The 18,387-nt window shown below is 32.9% G+C and overlaps 4 protein-coding genes and 1 long non-coding RNA gene across 9 annotated transcripts in view; 2 read left to right on the plus strand and 3 right to left on the minus strand.

Annotated features, from left to right (window-relative positions):
• Positions 1-1,767: 1,767 nt before the first annotated feature.
• On the minus strand, positions 1,768-2,697 carry LOC118681768 (uncharacterized). Its single transcript, XR_004977520.2, has 2 exons — positions 2,298-2,697; positions 1,768-2,211 (listed from the first exon to the last, which is right to left on the minus strand). It is a non-coding gene; the product is annotated as an uncharacterized lncRNA (long non-coding RNA).
• Positions 2,698-4,266: 1,569 nt separating this feature from the next.
• On the plus strand, positions 4,267-8,714 carry LOC106618876 (monocarboxylate transporter 14). 2 transcript variants are annotated; one of them, XM_014236899.3, is made up of 6 exons: positions 4,268-6,026; positions 6,090-6,385; positions 7,158-7,267; positions 7,356-7,537; positions 7,732-7,972; positions 8,399-8,714. In XM_014236899.3, the coding sequence occupies exons 1-6, from the start codon at positions 4,631-4,633 to the stop codon at positions 8,517-8,519; spliced, it is 2,346 nt and encodes a 781-aa protein (XP_014092374.2). In that variant the 5' UTR covers positions 4,268-4,630; the 3' UTR covers positions 8,520-8,714. The 2 variants fall into 2 exon arrangements, with proteins under 2 accessions (XP_014092296.2, XP_014092374.2); XM_014236821.3 differs by having other exon boundaries at positions 4,267-6,385.
• A 1,883-nt stretch (positions 8,715-10,597) lies between these two features.
• On the minus strand, positions 10,598-12,766 carry Rab2 (RAS oncogene family member Rab2). Its single transcript, XM_014230039.3, has 5 exons — positions 12,570-12,766; positions 11,648-11,807; positions 11,414-11,569; positions 11,098-11,278; positions 10,598-10,994 (listed from the first exon to the last, which is right to left on the minus strand). The coding sequence occupies exons 1-5, from the start codon at positions 12,613-12,615 to the stop codon at positions 10,896-10,898; spliced, it is 642 nt and encodes a 213-aa protein (XP_014085514.1). The 5' UTR covers positions 12,616-12,766; the 3' UTR covers positions 10,598-10,895.
• A 424-nt stretch (positions 12,767-13,190) lies between these two features.
• Positions 13,191-15,692, plus strand: Mob4 (MOB kinase activator 4). 2 transcript variants are annotated; one of them, XM_014231454.3, is made up of 5 exons: positions 13,191-13,342; positions 13,416-13,493; positions 13,622-13,785; positions 13,838-14,047; positions 14,210-15,692. In XM_014231454.3, the coding sequence occupies exons 2-5, from the start codon at positions 13,434-13,436 to the stop codon at positions 14,466-14,468; spliced, it is 693 nt and encodes a 230-aa protein (XP_014086929.1). In that variant the 5' UTR covers positions 13,191-13,342; positions 13,416-13,433; the 3' UTR covers positions 14,469-15,692. The 2 variants fall into 2 exon arrangements, with proteins under 2 accessions (XP_014086929.1, XP_069964873.1); XM_070108772.1 differs by having other exon boundaries at positions 13,199-13,493; positions 14,231-15,692.
• Positions 15,693-15,948: 256 nt separating this feature from the next.
• The window catches only part of Rpp25 (ribonuclease P protein subunit Rpp25), a 36,229-nt gene continuing 33,790 nt past the window's right edge, over positions 15,949-18,387 (minus strand). For all 3 annotated transcript variants that reach the window (XM_014242576.3, XM_014242653.3, XM_014242496.3), the window contains 4 exons: positions 17,456-17,595; positions 17,173-17,354; positions 16,990-17,106; positions 15,949-16,510 (listed from right to left, as the gene is read on the minus strand). In XM_014242576.3, the coding sequence (XP_014098051.2) occupies positions 16,087-16,510; positions 16,990-17,106; positions 17,173-17,354; positions 17,456-17,566 (834 nt within the window). In that variant the 5' untranslated portion in view covers positions 17,567-17,595 and the 3' untranslated portion in view covers positions 15,949-16,086. The remainder of the gene's footprint in view (positions 16,511-16,989; positions 17,107-17,172; positions 17,355-17,455; positions 17,596-18,387) is intronic.

Consider the following 18,387-nt stretch of genomic DNA (forward strand, 5'->3'; position numbering starts at 1 on the left):
TAAAGATGAAATGAAAGAATAAGCAGTGGAATAAATAATGCGCACAATTAATCGTATATTAATCTAGTCAACGCAACGACCAAAAAATTAGCCATAAGCATTTAAAACACCCCAACTATAAGTTTTTATCAAACACAACTTAATAGCAGTCAGCAAGGCGTTTTCTCTTTTATTTGAATTAGTCCATTTATCCAAGAGAAAAATAATTTCTTACAAATGTTGTTATACAAACCAAAAAGCCAAAACCATTCAATTCACTCAACAACTATTTACTGTGTATATACATACATACATAGATAAATTATTGTGGATATTGCGAATGATCCACAATACATAAATATATATAAAATCTAATCCTCCTTTTTTTATTTCTGAAGTACTTTAGATAAGTATATAAAATATACATCTACAGTATACTCTGGTTAAAGTGAACGTAATCGGCTGCTCACAATATTAATTTTTATCAAAATCCTATTATTGAATATACGTGATTTGCTTTTTATTACACAAGTATACTCCAGGACATGTTTCCACTCAATTTTATGAAGATATTATACACATTTACCGACATACTATTCGGCATAAAGTCTTCTAGAGTAACGAAAACCATTATATGTATGTAGTATATGAAAGATAAAAGTATTGACCCGTTTTTATATCACGCCATATTATTACTAGAAAAAGATGCTCTCTGAGTTGCATTAAGATACCTCACAGTTTGACTGATATTTTCGATAAAAAGTTCGCCATAGGAAGCTTGATCCACATACTCGGTATCTATGAGCTTGAAAAGTTATAGTCCGATTTCGACAATGTTTAAACGAGATACTGCATAGTGCAAGAATCAGAAGGAATTTAAAATTGTGATATTAGGCAAGTAGGCGCGGCTGCAGTCCGATTTCGCCCATTTTCGCACGGTGACATAAACATGCAAATACAATATTAATGAGTTATCCCACTTTTATTAGTTTTCAACATAACCGTTACATGGGGAGTAGGCATGGTTATCAGCCGATTATTTGAATTTTTACACTGTTTAAGGGGAAGCTAAAAGGAGTTGTTCTCAGCTAGTTTGGTTGATCAGCCCTAGTGATTTGTGATATATGTAGATTGAACGTATTTGGAAGCGGGCCAAATTTTAAAAAATTTCGACACTGGGATGGCCTACACCAAATTAAAGTTTTGTTTCTTTATTTGTGACTTTGTAATAGCCCTCTATAGTTTTCTGCTTAACGGCACTTTGTGGGCGTGACAATGGTCCAATTACAACAACCCTAAAGTGCGAAGGAGCCAAGTTTTATTAAGATATATAAATTTTTATTCAAATTTGTTTACTAGGACATACGGACAGACATCCGGATTTCTACTCGCCTCGTCATCCTGATCATTTATATATACATACATTAGTTTTAGGTATTACAAACAACCGTTAGATGAACGAAACTATTATACTCTGTAGCAACTTGTTGCGAGAGTATAAGAATACGATTGTTCATGCCACCCGAGTGCACTGTATGTATGTATGTAAATCCCTACAGGCCAAATCTTCAAACTTCACACAAATCAAGTATATAATATTTGACAACAAAAACAAAACAAATTCAGAGATATTTTGAAAAAATTTTACCAAACTGCTTTCATAAAAATTAATTTAACAATCAACTGATTTTTAATTTAAATATTCGAGTTCAATGGCTATGAATTATATTTTTAGCTTTTACGGAGATTGCCCTAACATTTATGTATATAAACGCTAAAGCGAAGATGTTTAAGAAATATTCATGCAACAAAGCAATTTATCGCGTTCGCATAACTTTATTTGCCTTTTGTACAAGCCCAAAGAAAATAAAAATATTGTGATGAAAACAATAAACAGTTAAAGGCTCAGCCTTCTAATACTTATTAAGTCAGTGCACAAAAAGGATAAAAGATGGTTTTAAGCCATTATGTAAACATTTATCTAAGTATTGTACGCCTACGAAATATTTTTACGTTTTTCGGATGCACTGATAGTAATCTTAGACTCACAAATTTCTTTAATTACGCACTATGTGGCGATATACATATGTACATACTCTTATTTTTTAACAAAAAACATTTGCAGTTTTAATAAAACTCAATTGGACGATGTAAACTTGAATTAAAGTATACCTTCGCGGAGATGTATTAGAAGGGAGAAGGAGAGGAGTAATCTGACGTAGGCTTGAAATTCTGAAATAGAAAGAAAAAGATATTCACAAACATGCACATTTACACAACCAGCGACAAAATATTGTATAAACCATTCAAATACTTACAAGTATGTATAAGTATGTGCAGACGTATATGCTCATTGTACTGTAAAACAGTAAAGTTTTAATAAATATAAAATTACACAATACAAATATAGTAATAAAGTTTTTGCATTTAAAGTAAAAAGTAACAAAACGATTATGGACTTCAAGTATTCGGCTAACTAACTCTTTATCGCCTTTCGATGAGACATTTATTTTCGAAAAGTTTTCAAGCATCGTCTCTAGGTTACGGTAATTCCAGCGTATTCATATATAAAGGTAAGAAGAAAATCAAAACAAAAAACTACTTTTTCTGATTTCTATCAGCTACTCGGCAACAACTAGTTTCTCTAATTAGAATTCTCACTTATACAAAAATAAATATTCCACGAATATAACCTGTATTGCTATTAAGAAGACAAAATGCTTACTCCTCCCTTATTTGAACACGGTGTACCAACAAGTTTCCACACAGTTATGAATATTGGTATCCATATAAGCATACTTATGTACAAGGTGCGTTCCAAAGTAAATAGGGCTTTTAAAAAAAGACAGAACAAATGGTTTTATCGGCAAAATCTATTAATTTTATTCAAAATAGTCTCCTTCTGCTTTAATACAGCTTTTTGCACAATCCAAAAGCATGTCGAGCGAGTGTTTTAGCTCGTTGCCCGTTATGGCCGCCAGTATGCCGGTGCAAGCCTTTTGAATGGCCTCCATGTCTGCATTATCGTGCAACAAACGCCAACTTCCATCTTCGCGATTTTCTGGCTGAACACGTCAAATACGGCGTACCAAACGTTTCACAACTCCGAGGTAGAATACCGCATTAACGTTTTGGCCGGATGGAACAAATTCTTTGTGGACAATACCCTTCAAATCATAAAAACAAATCAGCATTGTATTCACTTTTGACTTCTCCAGGCGCGATTTTTTGGGTTTCATTTATGTCCTCACGACCACTTTGAAAACGTTGAAACCACTCGTGCACTGTGCTACGGGATAGGCAATCATCGCCATAAAATTGTTTCATCAATTGAAACGTTTCGGTAAAAGTTTTACCAATTTTAAAACAAAATTTAATGTTGGCTCTTTGTTAGAAGCTCATTTTCGCACCGATGACAAAAACATACTGACACTTAAAACGCGATAACTTCACTTCCAATAGATGAAATGTCATGAAATTTTTACTAGAAGTCGATAAAGGATAGCAGATTCCAACGCACTAGTCGACATATAGATGGCGCCACTAGAGTTTACTTTGTTACTTTTGTACTGTTTACTTTGGAACGCACCTTGTACATATATGACAATGGATATGAACCTAACAGTAAATTCAACTAGTCCAAGCTAATGATTTTAGCGCCGGGAAAATGACCAAATTGTTCTGTAAGGCCTTTAAAAATGTTACATCGAAGATAAGCTTGCAGACATTGTATTAAGAACTTTCTGAGGCTAAATTCATGTAAAATTTCTTAAACTAATATTTTGTAATAAGTAGTAAGTCAAGGTTGGTTTAAATCAGAATTCGGAATAACTTTTGAATTCAATTCTTTTTATTATTTATTTTAAAGACACAAACTGTTAATTCGCAAATGTGTTTAGAATATTTTTAATCAGTTTCTTATCTCGATTAAAGTTCAAACTTTCACACTTTTAGAAAAAATGAGTTAAGAGAAAACCTCTTTTTTCGTATTGGCATTTTCATATGTAAGGCTTCTTGAGCCTAGATCACTGTTAGTTCGACGTCACTTGTAAATTTCTCTCTACATTACAATTCAGGGTAATCTCGTATTAGGTATATCAATTATGTTTTATATACTTGTGGCTTTTTAATTAAACAAAAGTTCAATCAGTCCAATACACGCACTTGTCTTCCCTTTGTGTCGAGCCATCACTTACTTCTACTTACATACCTAATACTTACATATGTGTGTGTAGAAATTCTGTTCGGACATAATGCTCCACTCTCAGTTCCGATCAGCGTCTTTTGTGGACGGGCACAGTTACGATTAGACTTCCCGAGCTGTGTTATCACCTACGCCGCTGCAGTCGCAATAAGTCCGCGAGTTCTATCAGACGAAGTGCTATTAGTTTTAGATTCGAAAGTAAGCAGAGAGATTCAGATGTCCCGTTACCGCGTGTACATGCTTACAAACGATTGTGCTGAGAACTATGATATAAATGTAGAGTGAAAGAATAAAATAATCAAATTAATTATGTTACATTGTGACGAAACTCGCAAGCAAATTAATTGAACGTAAACAGGATTCAACAAACAGTACAAGCAAGTTGAAGCTTAGTACCATTTTAAACTGCCGACTTGCAACTGATTGTAAAATCAGTAAGAAAAGAACATGGTTTTTAAAAAAAAAAACTTAGACACAAATAACCCTAATAGTGCAATACATGAGGTAATATCGTCACCAACTAAAATGAGATCGAAGACGACGCCAATGATGCCATCAGTAAGATGCAATACATCATACAACCAACAGGATTGCGTTGAGGTTGAATTTCCCGGTCACTCTACAAGTTTCGACCATGCTATCAATGAACGTCTGCTGAAGTGCTCTCCAATAAAATTGAACGATGGCAATGACCGCTTGACTACTGCAACTAGTCAAGAAACGCTCGCAATGTTTGATAGTCGTAATGTCACGAGAACGCCGAATCGTCTTATCACCAATGGATTGACCGATTCGATAGGTTCGAGCTCAACAGATAAGAAGGCGACAGCGATACCTGATGGTGGTTACGGCTGGGTCATTGTAGTAGCCTCACTCATTGTTTCGCTAATCGCTGACGGTTTAGGGTTCTCTTTTGGTCTGATTAATTCTGAATTGTTAAATTACTTTGGAGAATCCGCTTCAAAGACGGCTTGGATTAGTTCGTTATTCTTTTCAGTCCCACTGTTAATGGGACCGATTTGGTCGAATCTAGTTGATAAGTATGGCTGTCGTAAAATGACCATATTTGGAGGTTTGCTATCAGCAATCGGATTTGGTCTCTCCTCACTCTGTAACTCTGTGGAAATGTTGATGCTGACCTTTGGTATCATTTCTGGTTTGGGACTGGGTATTGGTTATGTAACAGCAGTTGTATCAATCGCTTTTTGGTTTGATAAGAAACGAACATTCGCTACTGGCATTGCTGCGTCTGGCACGGGAATCGGCACATTCTTATATGCACCGCTGACCCAATGTCTCATAGATAGCTACGGTTGGAGAATAGCCACATTAATTCTCGCTGGTACTATGCTGAACACTTGCATCTGTGGTGCGTTAATGCGTACTCCCGACTGGTTAAAAGTAGAAAAAATTTTAGAAAAGGAAACTCGGTCAAAAAGTTTAGCTCCATCTCCCACTTCCATTATAAACCATAGAGAAAATACAACGAAGGATACGCTACATAAAATCTTTTTGACTAAAGACAATGAAATCGGAAGAAAAGAAATCAATGATACAAATTACATGAAACGTTTATATAGCGAGATGCTCATTCCTACCTTCTTGGGATCTCAAGATTTAGATCTCGAGTATAAAGTCAGTAGTCTGAATCAGCATTCGTCACAACGTTTTAGAGACGATATGAAATCGTCTTCTCATGGAAATATGCCATCTTTGACATCACACGGGCCCAAGAAAACAGCAGTCATTATAGAGTCCCAAGTTAACGCACTCATCGGGGACATTACTGAGACTACAATTGAAGTCGGAGAGTTGAATATGGCATCCATTGACGCGGAGTATAGTAAGCAGTTATCCTATGAGACTGCCGATAGATTAAATAATAACGATTCTTCGCTAATTTTAGACGATAATGTTACAAAACTGACTAATTTCACCGATATTTTGAAGCTGGAAAATGTTGTTTTCAAAGACCCAAAACATTATGTGGATGTTCATAGCCCACCAATAAAGTTGATATCGCGCTTGAATTTACGACAAACTAGCTCAATACCGAGTTCCAATCTCCAGAAGAATATCCGAATACAAAGTAACATGTCACGTGACTGTGGTACAATTTTGAAGCCATATTTTCACCGTACAACTTCCTGCCCGAATATCTTTCGGAATTCGACAGCGGTAAACGCAAAGGTGAAAGAAGACGTAAGTAAATACTATTGTATGAGGGTAGACGCCACGAAATAAACTTTACTTATCCGATAATAGTGTAAGAGTGTAGTAGTGAGAGTCCCTTATCGTGCACTCAAGCATTTAATATATTGTATGTAAATAAAACAATGGACCATTTAAATTGTAATTGTACTAAATACATGTGTATTTGTGATATTATGTCGACGCATTAAAACTACTATTTTATATATGCCCATATGTAAGTCATATTATATTGGATTTTGTCTAGACTTTGTGAGCTTGAAAAAATCGCACAAATTTCTCAGAAATAAGTGGTTATTATTCTATTTTGAAGGCGACTTTTACACCTTTTCCGTTCCTTTACCACAAAACTAAATAAACTAGTTCAAATAGAGAGGGAGATAGGGGATTTAAAACCCCCCATTAGCATGTCCTTATTGTCCATAAGCAATATAAGAAGCTCTTTGAAAGCGAATTCTGTCAATGTCACGGTATCATCGGTGAAAACACTGACCACCCTGTAGGATAAAATTTGGATTTCGTTTCCTTTTTGACAAGAATACGAGTATATTTTTATTGGTTTTATATACAAGTATGATCTGACAATGTTAATGTCTTTTGATGCTTCAAATTATATATACAAGTAGGTATGTAATTATAATAATACTTGGCGTACATGGAGATGTTTAAGTATACATAGTATATGTAAATATATAAATAGATATTTTTTACTTCTATATATTAGAAAATTCATTTAGAATTTATGATATTACCCATTTTCCAGACTTGGTACAAATGTGCGGTTGGCGCCATGAAGTCCTCGTTTAAATTCTCATTGTTTGCGGATGCGAAATTTACACTATTTAATTTGTCAATATTATTTTTGTTCATTTGGTAAGCGAAAGTTCCAACGAAACGAAAATAATTCCATTTATACACCAAGGAATTTAAGTTTGGCTAATACCGGTAATCCTAATTATAGGTTCATGATACCATATCTTTATCTGCCGGAGTATATGAAAATTCACGGTTACGAAGCAACGGACAGTGCGCATATAATTTCGGTTATTGGAATCGCGCAAACAATCGGCATGATTGGTCTAGGCTATGTGGGCGATCGTTCCTGGATGAATGTGAATATCTGCTATTCGGCGTGTATGGTAGGTGAGTGCGCAATGAAAATACGATACTGCAAATACAAGGAAGGAGCTTTAATTTTCTGCCTGCATTTCTAAACACATTTGTGTTAGTGCCGCAATCTGATAACCTGAGTTGGAAGAGTTTATCCCTCCTCCATATGTTATAGTATCAATCATTGTTTCTCTATTATTAATATTATTAACATTCATTTTTTTTAGTTTGTGGAATTGCGGTGCTTCTAATGCCGCTACTGGTGAGCACCTATGTTGGACTATTGCTAGCTTGTATAGCCTTCGGCTTCACATTCGCCAGTTCTTATTCGCTTACTCCAAGCATTTGCGTCAGAATTGTGAATTTAGATGATTTTACCTGCGCCTATGGTTTGGTGTTGTTGGTTCAAGGCGTCGGTATGATAGTAGGGCCGCCGATTGCTGGCGCAATTTTCGAAATGACGCTGAGGTAGGTTAAAATCCATTTAACAAATATCCTAAGGAATTTATCCACTATCTATTCTAAAACTAAGATAATATGTTGCCCGGTTATCTTAAATTATATATATAATAAAAAATGCCTTAGAAGTCATCTGAACAAAAATCTATCAAAAGCGTTGCACAAAAGCAATATAAAAGACTCAATTTTTAACATCTAGCAGAATTGAATAGATTGTACCCTATATTATACAATAGTGTTTATGACACCAATAAAGGGCTAAGTAGAGGAGAAACGAAGCATTGCATGGTTTTAAGATATTTTGTGAACTTGAAGGAAGTCTCTAAAATTGTATGTCAATGATCAAGAAAATAAAATTAAATTCAAGCTAATTAATAATTATAATTTACATTCCTATTTACTCCAACGAATAAATTTTATGCTTTTCGATTGCAGATGGGATGACACATTCTATTTCGCCGGTGCGTTTATAGTCTTATCTGGCGCGGCCTCCTACCTTATTGAATTCTGCGAGAAGGGAGCGAAAGTCAAATCCAGTGATGTATCCGAAATATAGAACACTCAAAGTTATAAAAATTAAAATTCGACTTGTATTAACCTTTGTATGAAATCTCATCGATTTATTGTAAATTTTTATGGGACATATGAACATTAGGCTGGAAAATTTGTTATAATTTGTAATTGATAAGTTTTTTCGTAATTTATTATATCTACCTCAGGGGAAATACAGATTGGTTTTTATTATCATTCATCTAATTGTACATTAATTTATAAGAAAATTGAAAAGCGGCACCTGTTTCTATAACAGTAAGTAATTCACCTACATATTATATTACATATTGCTCCTAGTTCTATGGAGACACTCTATGTTGTTGTCGTGTTAGTGATCTAGAAATCATCTAATGGTCTCTATCACACCTAACGAATATCCCAATAAAACAATTAAAAAATATGTGTACGAGACACGGAATATAACTATACAATAATGCTTCAGCTAAATTAAAGAAGCAGAATGGAATTAACTATTTAGAAGGAAACAGCTTATAAGGCGTGATTTCAAACTGAAATTTTAATTTTACTACCTTCAGAAACTAAACTGCTTCGCCAACTTCGGCCATAGCAATAACAAACATTTTTTCGCAGGCAAAATGCTGTATATTTTATCTGATTGTAAGTGTATTTATTTGTTAAATTTTATTTAGTCACATATCAAACTTTAATTATCTTAAAATAATTTTTTTGTAATATTTATCTCATATTATGTTGTTCGCAATATTTTGTGTAAAATTATCAATTCAAAAATATCCAGTAATGCAAATATTCGCATGTGAATGTGTATGTATGTAGGTATGTAAGGTTTATAAGTATAAGTACCATTAATTATATATGTATTTCATGGTTGTGTTAAAATAAATTCAATTATTTTATTCGCTTAATAAAATTATAATTTATAAGCGAGATAATATGTCCTGAAACCAGGACATTTATTTAACTGAAATAGCAAAAGACCACCGTAATATCAGCCCCTTCGCGTTAAATTTTTTTCTTTTAACAAATTCAAATATTTTTTAATGTAAGCCTTAAGTAACAAATTTTCCAAAAAAGAAAAGAAAAAAACAGCAACAAGAACACAAAACAACGCAAAGACAAGCACAGAACATATAGTATATATTATATTATATATATGTATATATATAAACAAGCAACTTATTCTTAAAGAAAATATATACCGATTACTTTTTAAGTGATTTGGAATGAATTCATATAAATACAGTAATTAATTTCAAATATAATTTTAATTGTTGTTTTTAGAATTTAGTTATGTATATAAAATATAGTATTCTTTTCTGAATAATTATAGTATTTGTGTTTTTGTTTCGCATATTTTTATAGAGTATACGTTTTATATTCCTAGGTATTGTAAGATCAATCGTTTATTACCAATTAATAATATTATTAAAATGTTTAATTATATGCTTGTAGTATTTGGTTTTGGTATTTTTAAAAGCCCTTATAACACTTTTGGTTTTTGTCTTTTTAGTTTAATTCTAATAGCTTGTATTGCGCACATCATTCTTTACGCGCTAAATATTAATGATGAACCTTTGCGCGAAGTTTCCGAAATTTGTGAAATGAGAAAAAGAAAAGAAAATTATACCGCGACATCAGTAGCACCATCTATAGTTGTAGCTGCTTCAAATAAATTTTCTGTTATTCCAGCAATTATAAACGTTAATTAAGGTTAGCGCCGAATTTTTATTCACAGACTTTTTTTGGTGACTAATAGAAACTCACGGTATAATAATTTCAAAACGTTTACCAAAATTCCCCAATTTATAAGTTTATTCAAAATAGTAACTTTTTCTTTCGAAAAAATTCAGTGGTATAAGATACCCACGTAAATAGAAATAATACTCTTGTGAATTTGAAAACCTAAATGTACCATTCCATATTCTTTCCACAACTATTTGCAGTGTTGGTTATTATAGCAAATCAAAAAAACGACTTTATGTATGTATGTTTTGTTTTTTTTTTTCAGTTCAGTTCAGTTAAGAACATAATTAAAAAATTATTCTGCATAAAAATCCGGACACTTCATAAATAATAACTGTAATAATCTCATAGCCAGTTGAATAAATTTTAAAGACTTTATTTGGTTTTGATTTTCTATTTGCGTGCTGTTGATCTACTGATATATGCATATATGTTTTTTAGATTCGTTCATATCTTATATTATAAGAATAATTTGAAATGCCGGTTTTCCGTTACACACACTTCACTTTTAGTTGATTTAAAATAAAAAAACAAACTAAATAAAAGTAAACAAAAATATAATAAACTTCTGAAGTAAGGAAAACATCTAGTTAATAGTTATTTGTTTTTTATATGTTAGAAAAAATCACTAACTTCAGCCGCAGCTGTGAAGTGCCACTTAACAGCAGCCGCTACTAGCCGATCCAGCTTGATTGCCAGCACCCGGCAGTGAGGGATTCGTTGGGGAATGCTGTTGTCCAATCTTAATGCCATTTGCCTGTAAACATACAAGACATATAATATTTTAAGTTTGTATTTTTTATATATACTTAAATAGTTGTATAACAATTAATAGATCTTTATTTAAATTTTATAATTACCTCATTGTTTATATCGAAAACACCTTCTTGTATTTTCTCGTAAATCTCTTTCGCGGTATTAATAAACGCTTCCTCTACATTGGCAGCTGTACGAGCTGACGTTTCCATAAATACTAGACCATGTTCGCGTGCAAATGCTTCACCCTCCTCCTTCTTAACTTCACGTCGCGAATCCAAATCACTATGAAAAATATAATAGCGTATCATTGTGGACATATACAAATATAAATAAATCTATGTATACCACATGTATATGTGGTGATGGAAGTTAAAAGAATGAATCATTCTTATGTGCGGTTAAAAGCCAACCTCTTACCTCTTGTTGCCAATCAGCATAATGACCATATTTGAGTTCGAATGTTGGCGCGCATCCTCCAGCCATGTAGTCAAATGATTAAAAGTTTCACGACGTGTGATGTCATACACCAATAAAGCTCCGGCTGCTCCACGGTAATATGAACGAGTAATTGATCTGAAATATACATCGAAAATGTTTAAATTATTATAAAAAATTGTACTTATATTTATAATCGGACGTTGAACATTTTACCTAAACGCTTCCTGGCCAGCTGTGTCCCAGATTTGTAATTTGATTTGTTTGCCGTCAATTGTAATCATGCGTGCCCCGAATTCCACACCAATCGTCAAATCGTGCACGGGTTGGAAACGTTTGTCGGTGAACTGAAGTAAAAGGCATGACTTTCCAACACCTTAAGAGAAAATAATAGTAATTAATATTAAAAATGGCATCATATAAATATTCGATAATTTAAGCATAAATATATGTAAAATTTGTACCATTTACACAGTTATTTTCCTTTTGTGTGTTTAATTTTCCCAAATTTACAAACGCATACGTAAACATACATTTAATTATTTTAATTTGCAAACTTAAGTTAATATGAACGTGTAAAGAGAAAAACTCTTTAAACGAGTAGCTAGAAGATGGAGGAGAAAATAGTGAAAGATGGGTTTTTTTTTATATACGATAAACGATTGAATTAGTAAAAAAGTATCAAAGATTAATTTGACTTTTTTTACGATTAGATTGATTAATTTATAAGGACGTTACCGATGCACTTTGATCCAATTTCATTAAGTACCATCTGTGTATGCTACAATACAGTGCAAATTTCTTCTATGCTGCAGCAATAGCCACAAAAATATCAAAATATCGATTTTCCAAAAGCGATTTCAAGATACATGTTCTCGCCCTCTGCCTTCGTCATCACACATATATTAACTACTGAAAATAATCTAAGCAGCTGCTAATATTCGAGTATATAAAAAAAAAAAACATATAAAACTTTTAAATCTATTATTTTTGACTAGTGGGGCTTGAAATTTATGTTTTGGTTCTAAGTTTAACATGCACTGACTAAACTTTTTGCAAAAGGAACTCCTTATAATTTTTATTTCATTTCATTGTGTACACAATTGATAGTTTTCATTAAAACCATTTGTAGACTCACCAGTATCGCCAATGATAATATATTTGAATAAATATGCGTACGACATTATTTTTTGAATTCCTGATTTCCTTATTTGTAAATATCACAAAAATTAATTATTTTACTTAATTTTCGCACAATAGAAACGCAATTTATGTTACAGTCAAAATCGTCTTCTTACTTTCCTATCCTTTGTCTTTTTATTTTCGGTATGAGCTTAATGCTGCCACACGTATTTAATATGTATTTCGTAATACGAAAGCAATTCAAACAGCGAAACAAAATATTTATATATTAGCCTATTTTAGTAATTTTTTTTTTTTTCAAATTATATTTTACACGTTTTTATTAATCACATTATTTTGTTCACTGTGTAGTTAACCAGTTTAAATGTGAATTACATGCAATATAAAACAAACTAATAATAATGATAAATTTTTTAGTTGATTAAAATATACTTATATAGCTTTGAGTAAGAGTTTGCGAAAAATAAAATAATAAATATATACATATTAATATATCAAAACTGTTACGTCGATTTCAAAATCTTCCAGTATAAAAATTTTTTGTTACGTTAAATTCAACCCTGTATTGAATGTATCTCATACAACCACTCTGAATCAATGAACGGAGGAGTTGTCAAAAATTTTCACAAACGAAAAACCAGTGGAAAAAGGATTACGATAAACTAAAGATTTTTCATATGAAAGACTACTCTTAATAAACTAAATTTAAACGAATATTTATTGAAATTAAATTAAATCGTATTATCAATTATTTAAATTATAATAGTGGTAGTGTAAAACTGATTAGCACGCCCATAACAGGGAACAAAGCACTTCACTTGCCTTTCTTTTTTCTTAAAAGGGAAGAGTCTAAAGAAACATGAAGATGGCGGACAGCACGACGATTCTGCGAAGAAACAGACCAGGAACAAAAGCGAAGGTTTGTAGGGAGGAAGTCCTACAGTGATTAGTATTCATTGTATGAATACAATTTCCATTTAATAACAGTTAGACATAACATGTAGTCGAAGCATATGGTGAAAAAGTAGAAACGAATTTGCTTTGCAGGATTTCTCTCGCTGGGCAGATGAACCACTGGAAGAAATGGATAGCACTTTGGCTGTACAACAATACATTCAGCAACTGATCAAACGTGATCCATCAAATGTTGAGTTAATTTTGACAATGCCAGAAGCTCAAGATGAAGGCGTTTGGAAATACGAACATCTCAGGTAAACTCTTAACAAAATTTTTTTAATTCATTACATTTTACTTTACGTATAGACAATTTTGTATGGAACTAAATGGGTTGGCTGTTCGTTTGCAAAAACAATGCTCACCTACAACATGCACACAAATGACGGCCACTGATCAATGGATATTCCTGTGTGCTGCACATAAAACCCCAAAAGAATGCCCCGCCATTGATTATACACGACATACACTAGATGGTGCAGCATGCCTCTTGAATAGTAATAAATACTTCCCAAGCAGGTAAACATAATGTCAATTATTAGTATGTCAAAGGTTAGAAGTTGTTTAAATGTTACGTTGAGCCTTCTCTATATTTATTGTTCCCCGCTATTAGACCAACTATTTTTTTCTTTTACAAAATTGTAGTATTTATAGTTATATAAGTTATTGCTTAAATTTCAGTATTTTTACACTTTTCGCTAGGGTTTCAATCAAGGAGTCATCAGTGACCAAATTAGGTTCAGTGTGTCGTCGTGTTTACCGAATATTTTCCCATGCGTATTTTCATCACCGGCGAATATTTGATGAATTTGAGGCTGAAACATATTTATGTCATCGCTTCACTCATTTTGTCACCAAGTATAATCTCATGTCCAAGGAGAATTTGATTGTTCCAATTAACGAAGAGGAAACTGCAACACCTGGAGAGAGTGAAGCTTAGAGCTTTTTTATTCAGAGCTTGGAAAATTGTGTGTAAATATGTATGCAACAAATAAAAGCAACATCTTTATATCCAACACAGCGAACTGAGAACAAAGGCGTATGAGAAATGCACATACAACAGTAACAACAAAACAATAACAACTAGAAAAAACATAATTAGAAAGCAAGTCATAACATTATAACCACATAAAAATAATTATGAAAATATTAATGAAAAGAATTTTGAAAAAATATGTATTTAAATATTAAAAAAGAACGGAAATCAAAGCAATCTTTTTTGCAAAATTAAAATGGAAATGCAATACGTGTGAGGAATCCTCGTTAGGATGTGACAAATTCGCTTTCTATAATCTATATAATGTCTGGAAGAAAAATAGAACATTTAATAATTTCTCGATATAGCAGACGTGCGCTCAATTATTTTAAATTATAAAAACGCTAATTAAGAGAATACTATTCAGCAAAGAATACAATGTGCTATTTAAAATTAAAATTTGATTTGCTATATAGTAACAAAAATCGACTATTAATAGAACGTAAAGCAGTATATAGAAATTGGTTCATTGTTTCAGTGTCATTACATATAAAGGTAGATTAATTGTAATTTTTGCAATTAAAAAACAGAACAAGATTACAATAAACCAAAACTGCTTATTCACTCCATATATCCCAAATTAATAAATTCAGAGCAAGCACGTTTTTATTTTACATCGAAATTAATGTTTTAACTATTTATTAGTTATCGAAAGAACATGACGATCGTGAGTGGTTTATTTGATCTAAACTATACGGTAGTCAATAATCGTAATCATAATTGTTAATCTCACAATTTCATAAACAGCATACTGAAGCTAAACGTTAACTTTATGTCATTAAATATATTGTTTATTTTCGAAATATTTTATTTGTAGTAATTTCTCCAGATAAATGCATATAAAACCTATAACATAAACAAATTAAATATAATATATCGGTATACTAGATATTTTTTAATATTCCAACGAATAAAAAGTGAATGATACATCCAACAAATTAGCACCCAAAAGTCTATATTTAGTCTCCAGTTTTGATTATTTAACAACAGATCCATAGTAACAACCATAATTCCAACATACATAAATTGAATATGCGAAAAAATTTAATAAACAGCAATAACTGAAAAATATTGAATAAACCTGTAATGAATATAAAAACTAAAAAATAAAAAAACTTATATAAGCTATTAGTTTGAATACCTTTTTTAATATACACACATAACGCAGTTTATGTTATGAACTTATTTCTTATGCCTAAATAGAAATTACCTCAGATGTTTATCACAGCTTTCCTAATAAATATGATAGCAAGGAACACCTAAAAATGTTTTAAGACAATTGAACCAAGGACTATCTGCCAGTTTTTTCTGTATCTACTACATCAACAATTATTGTCATCAACTTCTCCCGTGATATCTAAAATATAGTTAAATACACAAACAATTAAATGTTATTGTGGTATATTTTCGAAATATTCTTTGAGCGATAACATAAAAAATCATAATTGCGTCGTGATGTTGCATGTATGATTAAGATCTGCTTCTCCTTAATTTCTACAAATCAAATCAATCCATTACTTATTTAAGATTCTATAGTATCTATATAATTTGAAATATTAGTAGGCTGTGCAGAAGTGCCACCTGATGTTCCAACTTCCATCTGCGAAGCCTGGGCGGATTGCTGTTGTAGTTCGGCACTTTGCTTTCTTTTAACTCGTTGCTGACGATGTTGGCCATTGCCATTATGCCGTAGCTCATTACGATTTTTATTCGGATTTTGCGATATTTGCTGCCTTTCTCGTTGCTCTTTTCTTTGAAAATCCTTTACCTCCACTTGTCCCGCATTCTGGCTTTGGGGTCTTTTCTTAGACAACTGTCTTTGTCCATGTTGTCGTCGCTGCCTCAAGCCTTCGCTATTTTGTCCTACTTGATCTGACTGTCTTTGTTGTTGCGTGGTGGAGCTCGAGCATCTCCAGTACTCAGTCGTCGTATTGGGTTTCTGAATACTGTGGTCAAAAAAAAGAAAAGAAATAGTCCAAATTTAAGTCACTCTTCCCCTCAAAGTCTGCTACAATAATGAAAATAATTATATAGAAGCTGAGGTAATTCGCGGACCGATTTTATGCATTTTCAATATTAAACTGTAGTACATCCGATATTATACCTTCGATATAGTTTGAAGAGATTAAAATTTGTATATTAGGTCTATGGGGGCCCCGATCGGGGCGTGATTATTAACTGATTTCACCCTTTTCACAGGAAAGAAGAGGAGCTCCGTGCCCACAACAGTTAGATCTATGTAACCGGAACGGACCCGGATTTTTATCCGACCAAATACTGTTAGCTCGGTAGAATTCTGCGGCTACAACAACAACAGCAGCACCAGAAGACAAGTAGTGGTTCTCTTTACTATAAGATGCCGCGGAATATGTGTATCGAACAGCTTGAATGATCTATTGTTTGAGTTAAACGTTATTGAACTTACTCGCCAATACTCTCATCGATTGGATCCAACGTCATCAGTATGTGTAAACTGGGCACCTTTCGTTTGGCTAGAATCGGCTCTAAACCGTCCATCTGTGGCACCCAGTGCTCTTCAATCCTATAAAATAATGTACATTTGTAAGCATATATTTTTGATTAATATATTGTATATTATCCTACTTACGTAACTTGATCCATGCGCGTCAACTGATACAATGGATAGCTGCGCTTAAATATTTCTGCACAAGAAACCGTCTTCACCACACCGCCACCCGAACCGCTCCAAACGACTGTTCGATATTCGCCCTTGTCCAAAGCATTTTTGGCATAGCTAATAACATTGTGTACTTTAGTGCCCCCTCTTACCTACACATTGTACATATATATCAGTATACACAAAATTGCGTGTAAATTTATATTAAACATGAGTATACAATTTATATTTATTTATGTATGTATGTACGTACGTGCATCCAAAGAAAGTCCTTTTGTGGCAATTTAGACAAACAATCACCGAATGGCAAGTCATCCTTGGTCAACTCCTGCTCGATATTTTCACCTTTCCGATAGTGCATCATATTTTGCGTTTGTTTTTTATGAATTAAGACTACAATGGAAATATGAAGAAAATTCCATTCGTTAATACATTTTCAGTGGTTCCAACTTGTTACTATTGCGCATGGAGGCGGTAGAGAGTAGTGCATAATTGAATTGCAAGCTGTGGGTGTGCCAGTTGGTGGCACATCTATGTCTTTGCCATGTCGTTCCTCTTCTTTGTGGATTATTTCGTTTAAAGAATTTGTAAAACAATTTCTAACAACAAATTGGGTTAGCAGAGCCAAGGACACTGAATGATTGAAGGAAACGAAGCCTGTTGGCTCAAATAAATGAAAGCAATCACTTTCATGAAAAATATGAATTTATTTCAACTTGTTGCTGTGAGAAAGCGCTCATTACCCGCCGGTGATATAATGCATCTATCGATTGTAATTATGTCATACATACAAGTATATATAACGTTATTTAACACATAGACTAATAAAATGCTGCCAGGGTTTCATTATGGTTTCACCAATCATATGAAGTAAAGTCAGCCGAATGTTCGATATCTAATATTGGTTATATGGGGGCTAGGTTAAGTTTTCGCCCAATTTTCCATTTCCATTTTAAACATAAAGATACACCGTTATGATTAAAACTCACTCTCTAATTTTCATTGACCCTATTCAACCTTTCATTCCATCTTTGACATACAGACATACTATTATGAGAAAAGTATCCTCTCTGAATTTCAATTATATATCTCACACATTGACCGATATTTTAGTTAAAAATCCACTATATGTACTGAGGTCCACATACGGTATACCGGTATGATGAGCGGAAGTGCTGCAGAGTC

Source organism: Bactrocera oleae, chromosome 4 (assembly GCF_042242935.1).
Source record: "Bactrocera oleae isolate idBacOlea1 chromosome 4, idBacOlea1, whole genome shotgun sequence".
Lineage (NCBI taxonomy): Eukaryota > Metazoa > Arthropoda > Insecta > Diptera > Tephritidae > Bactrocera > Bactrocera oleae.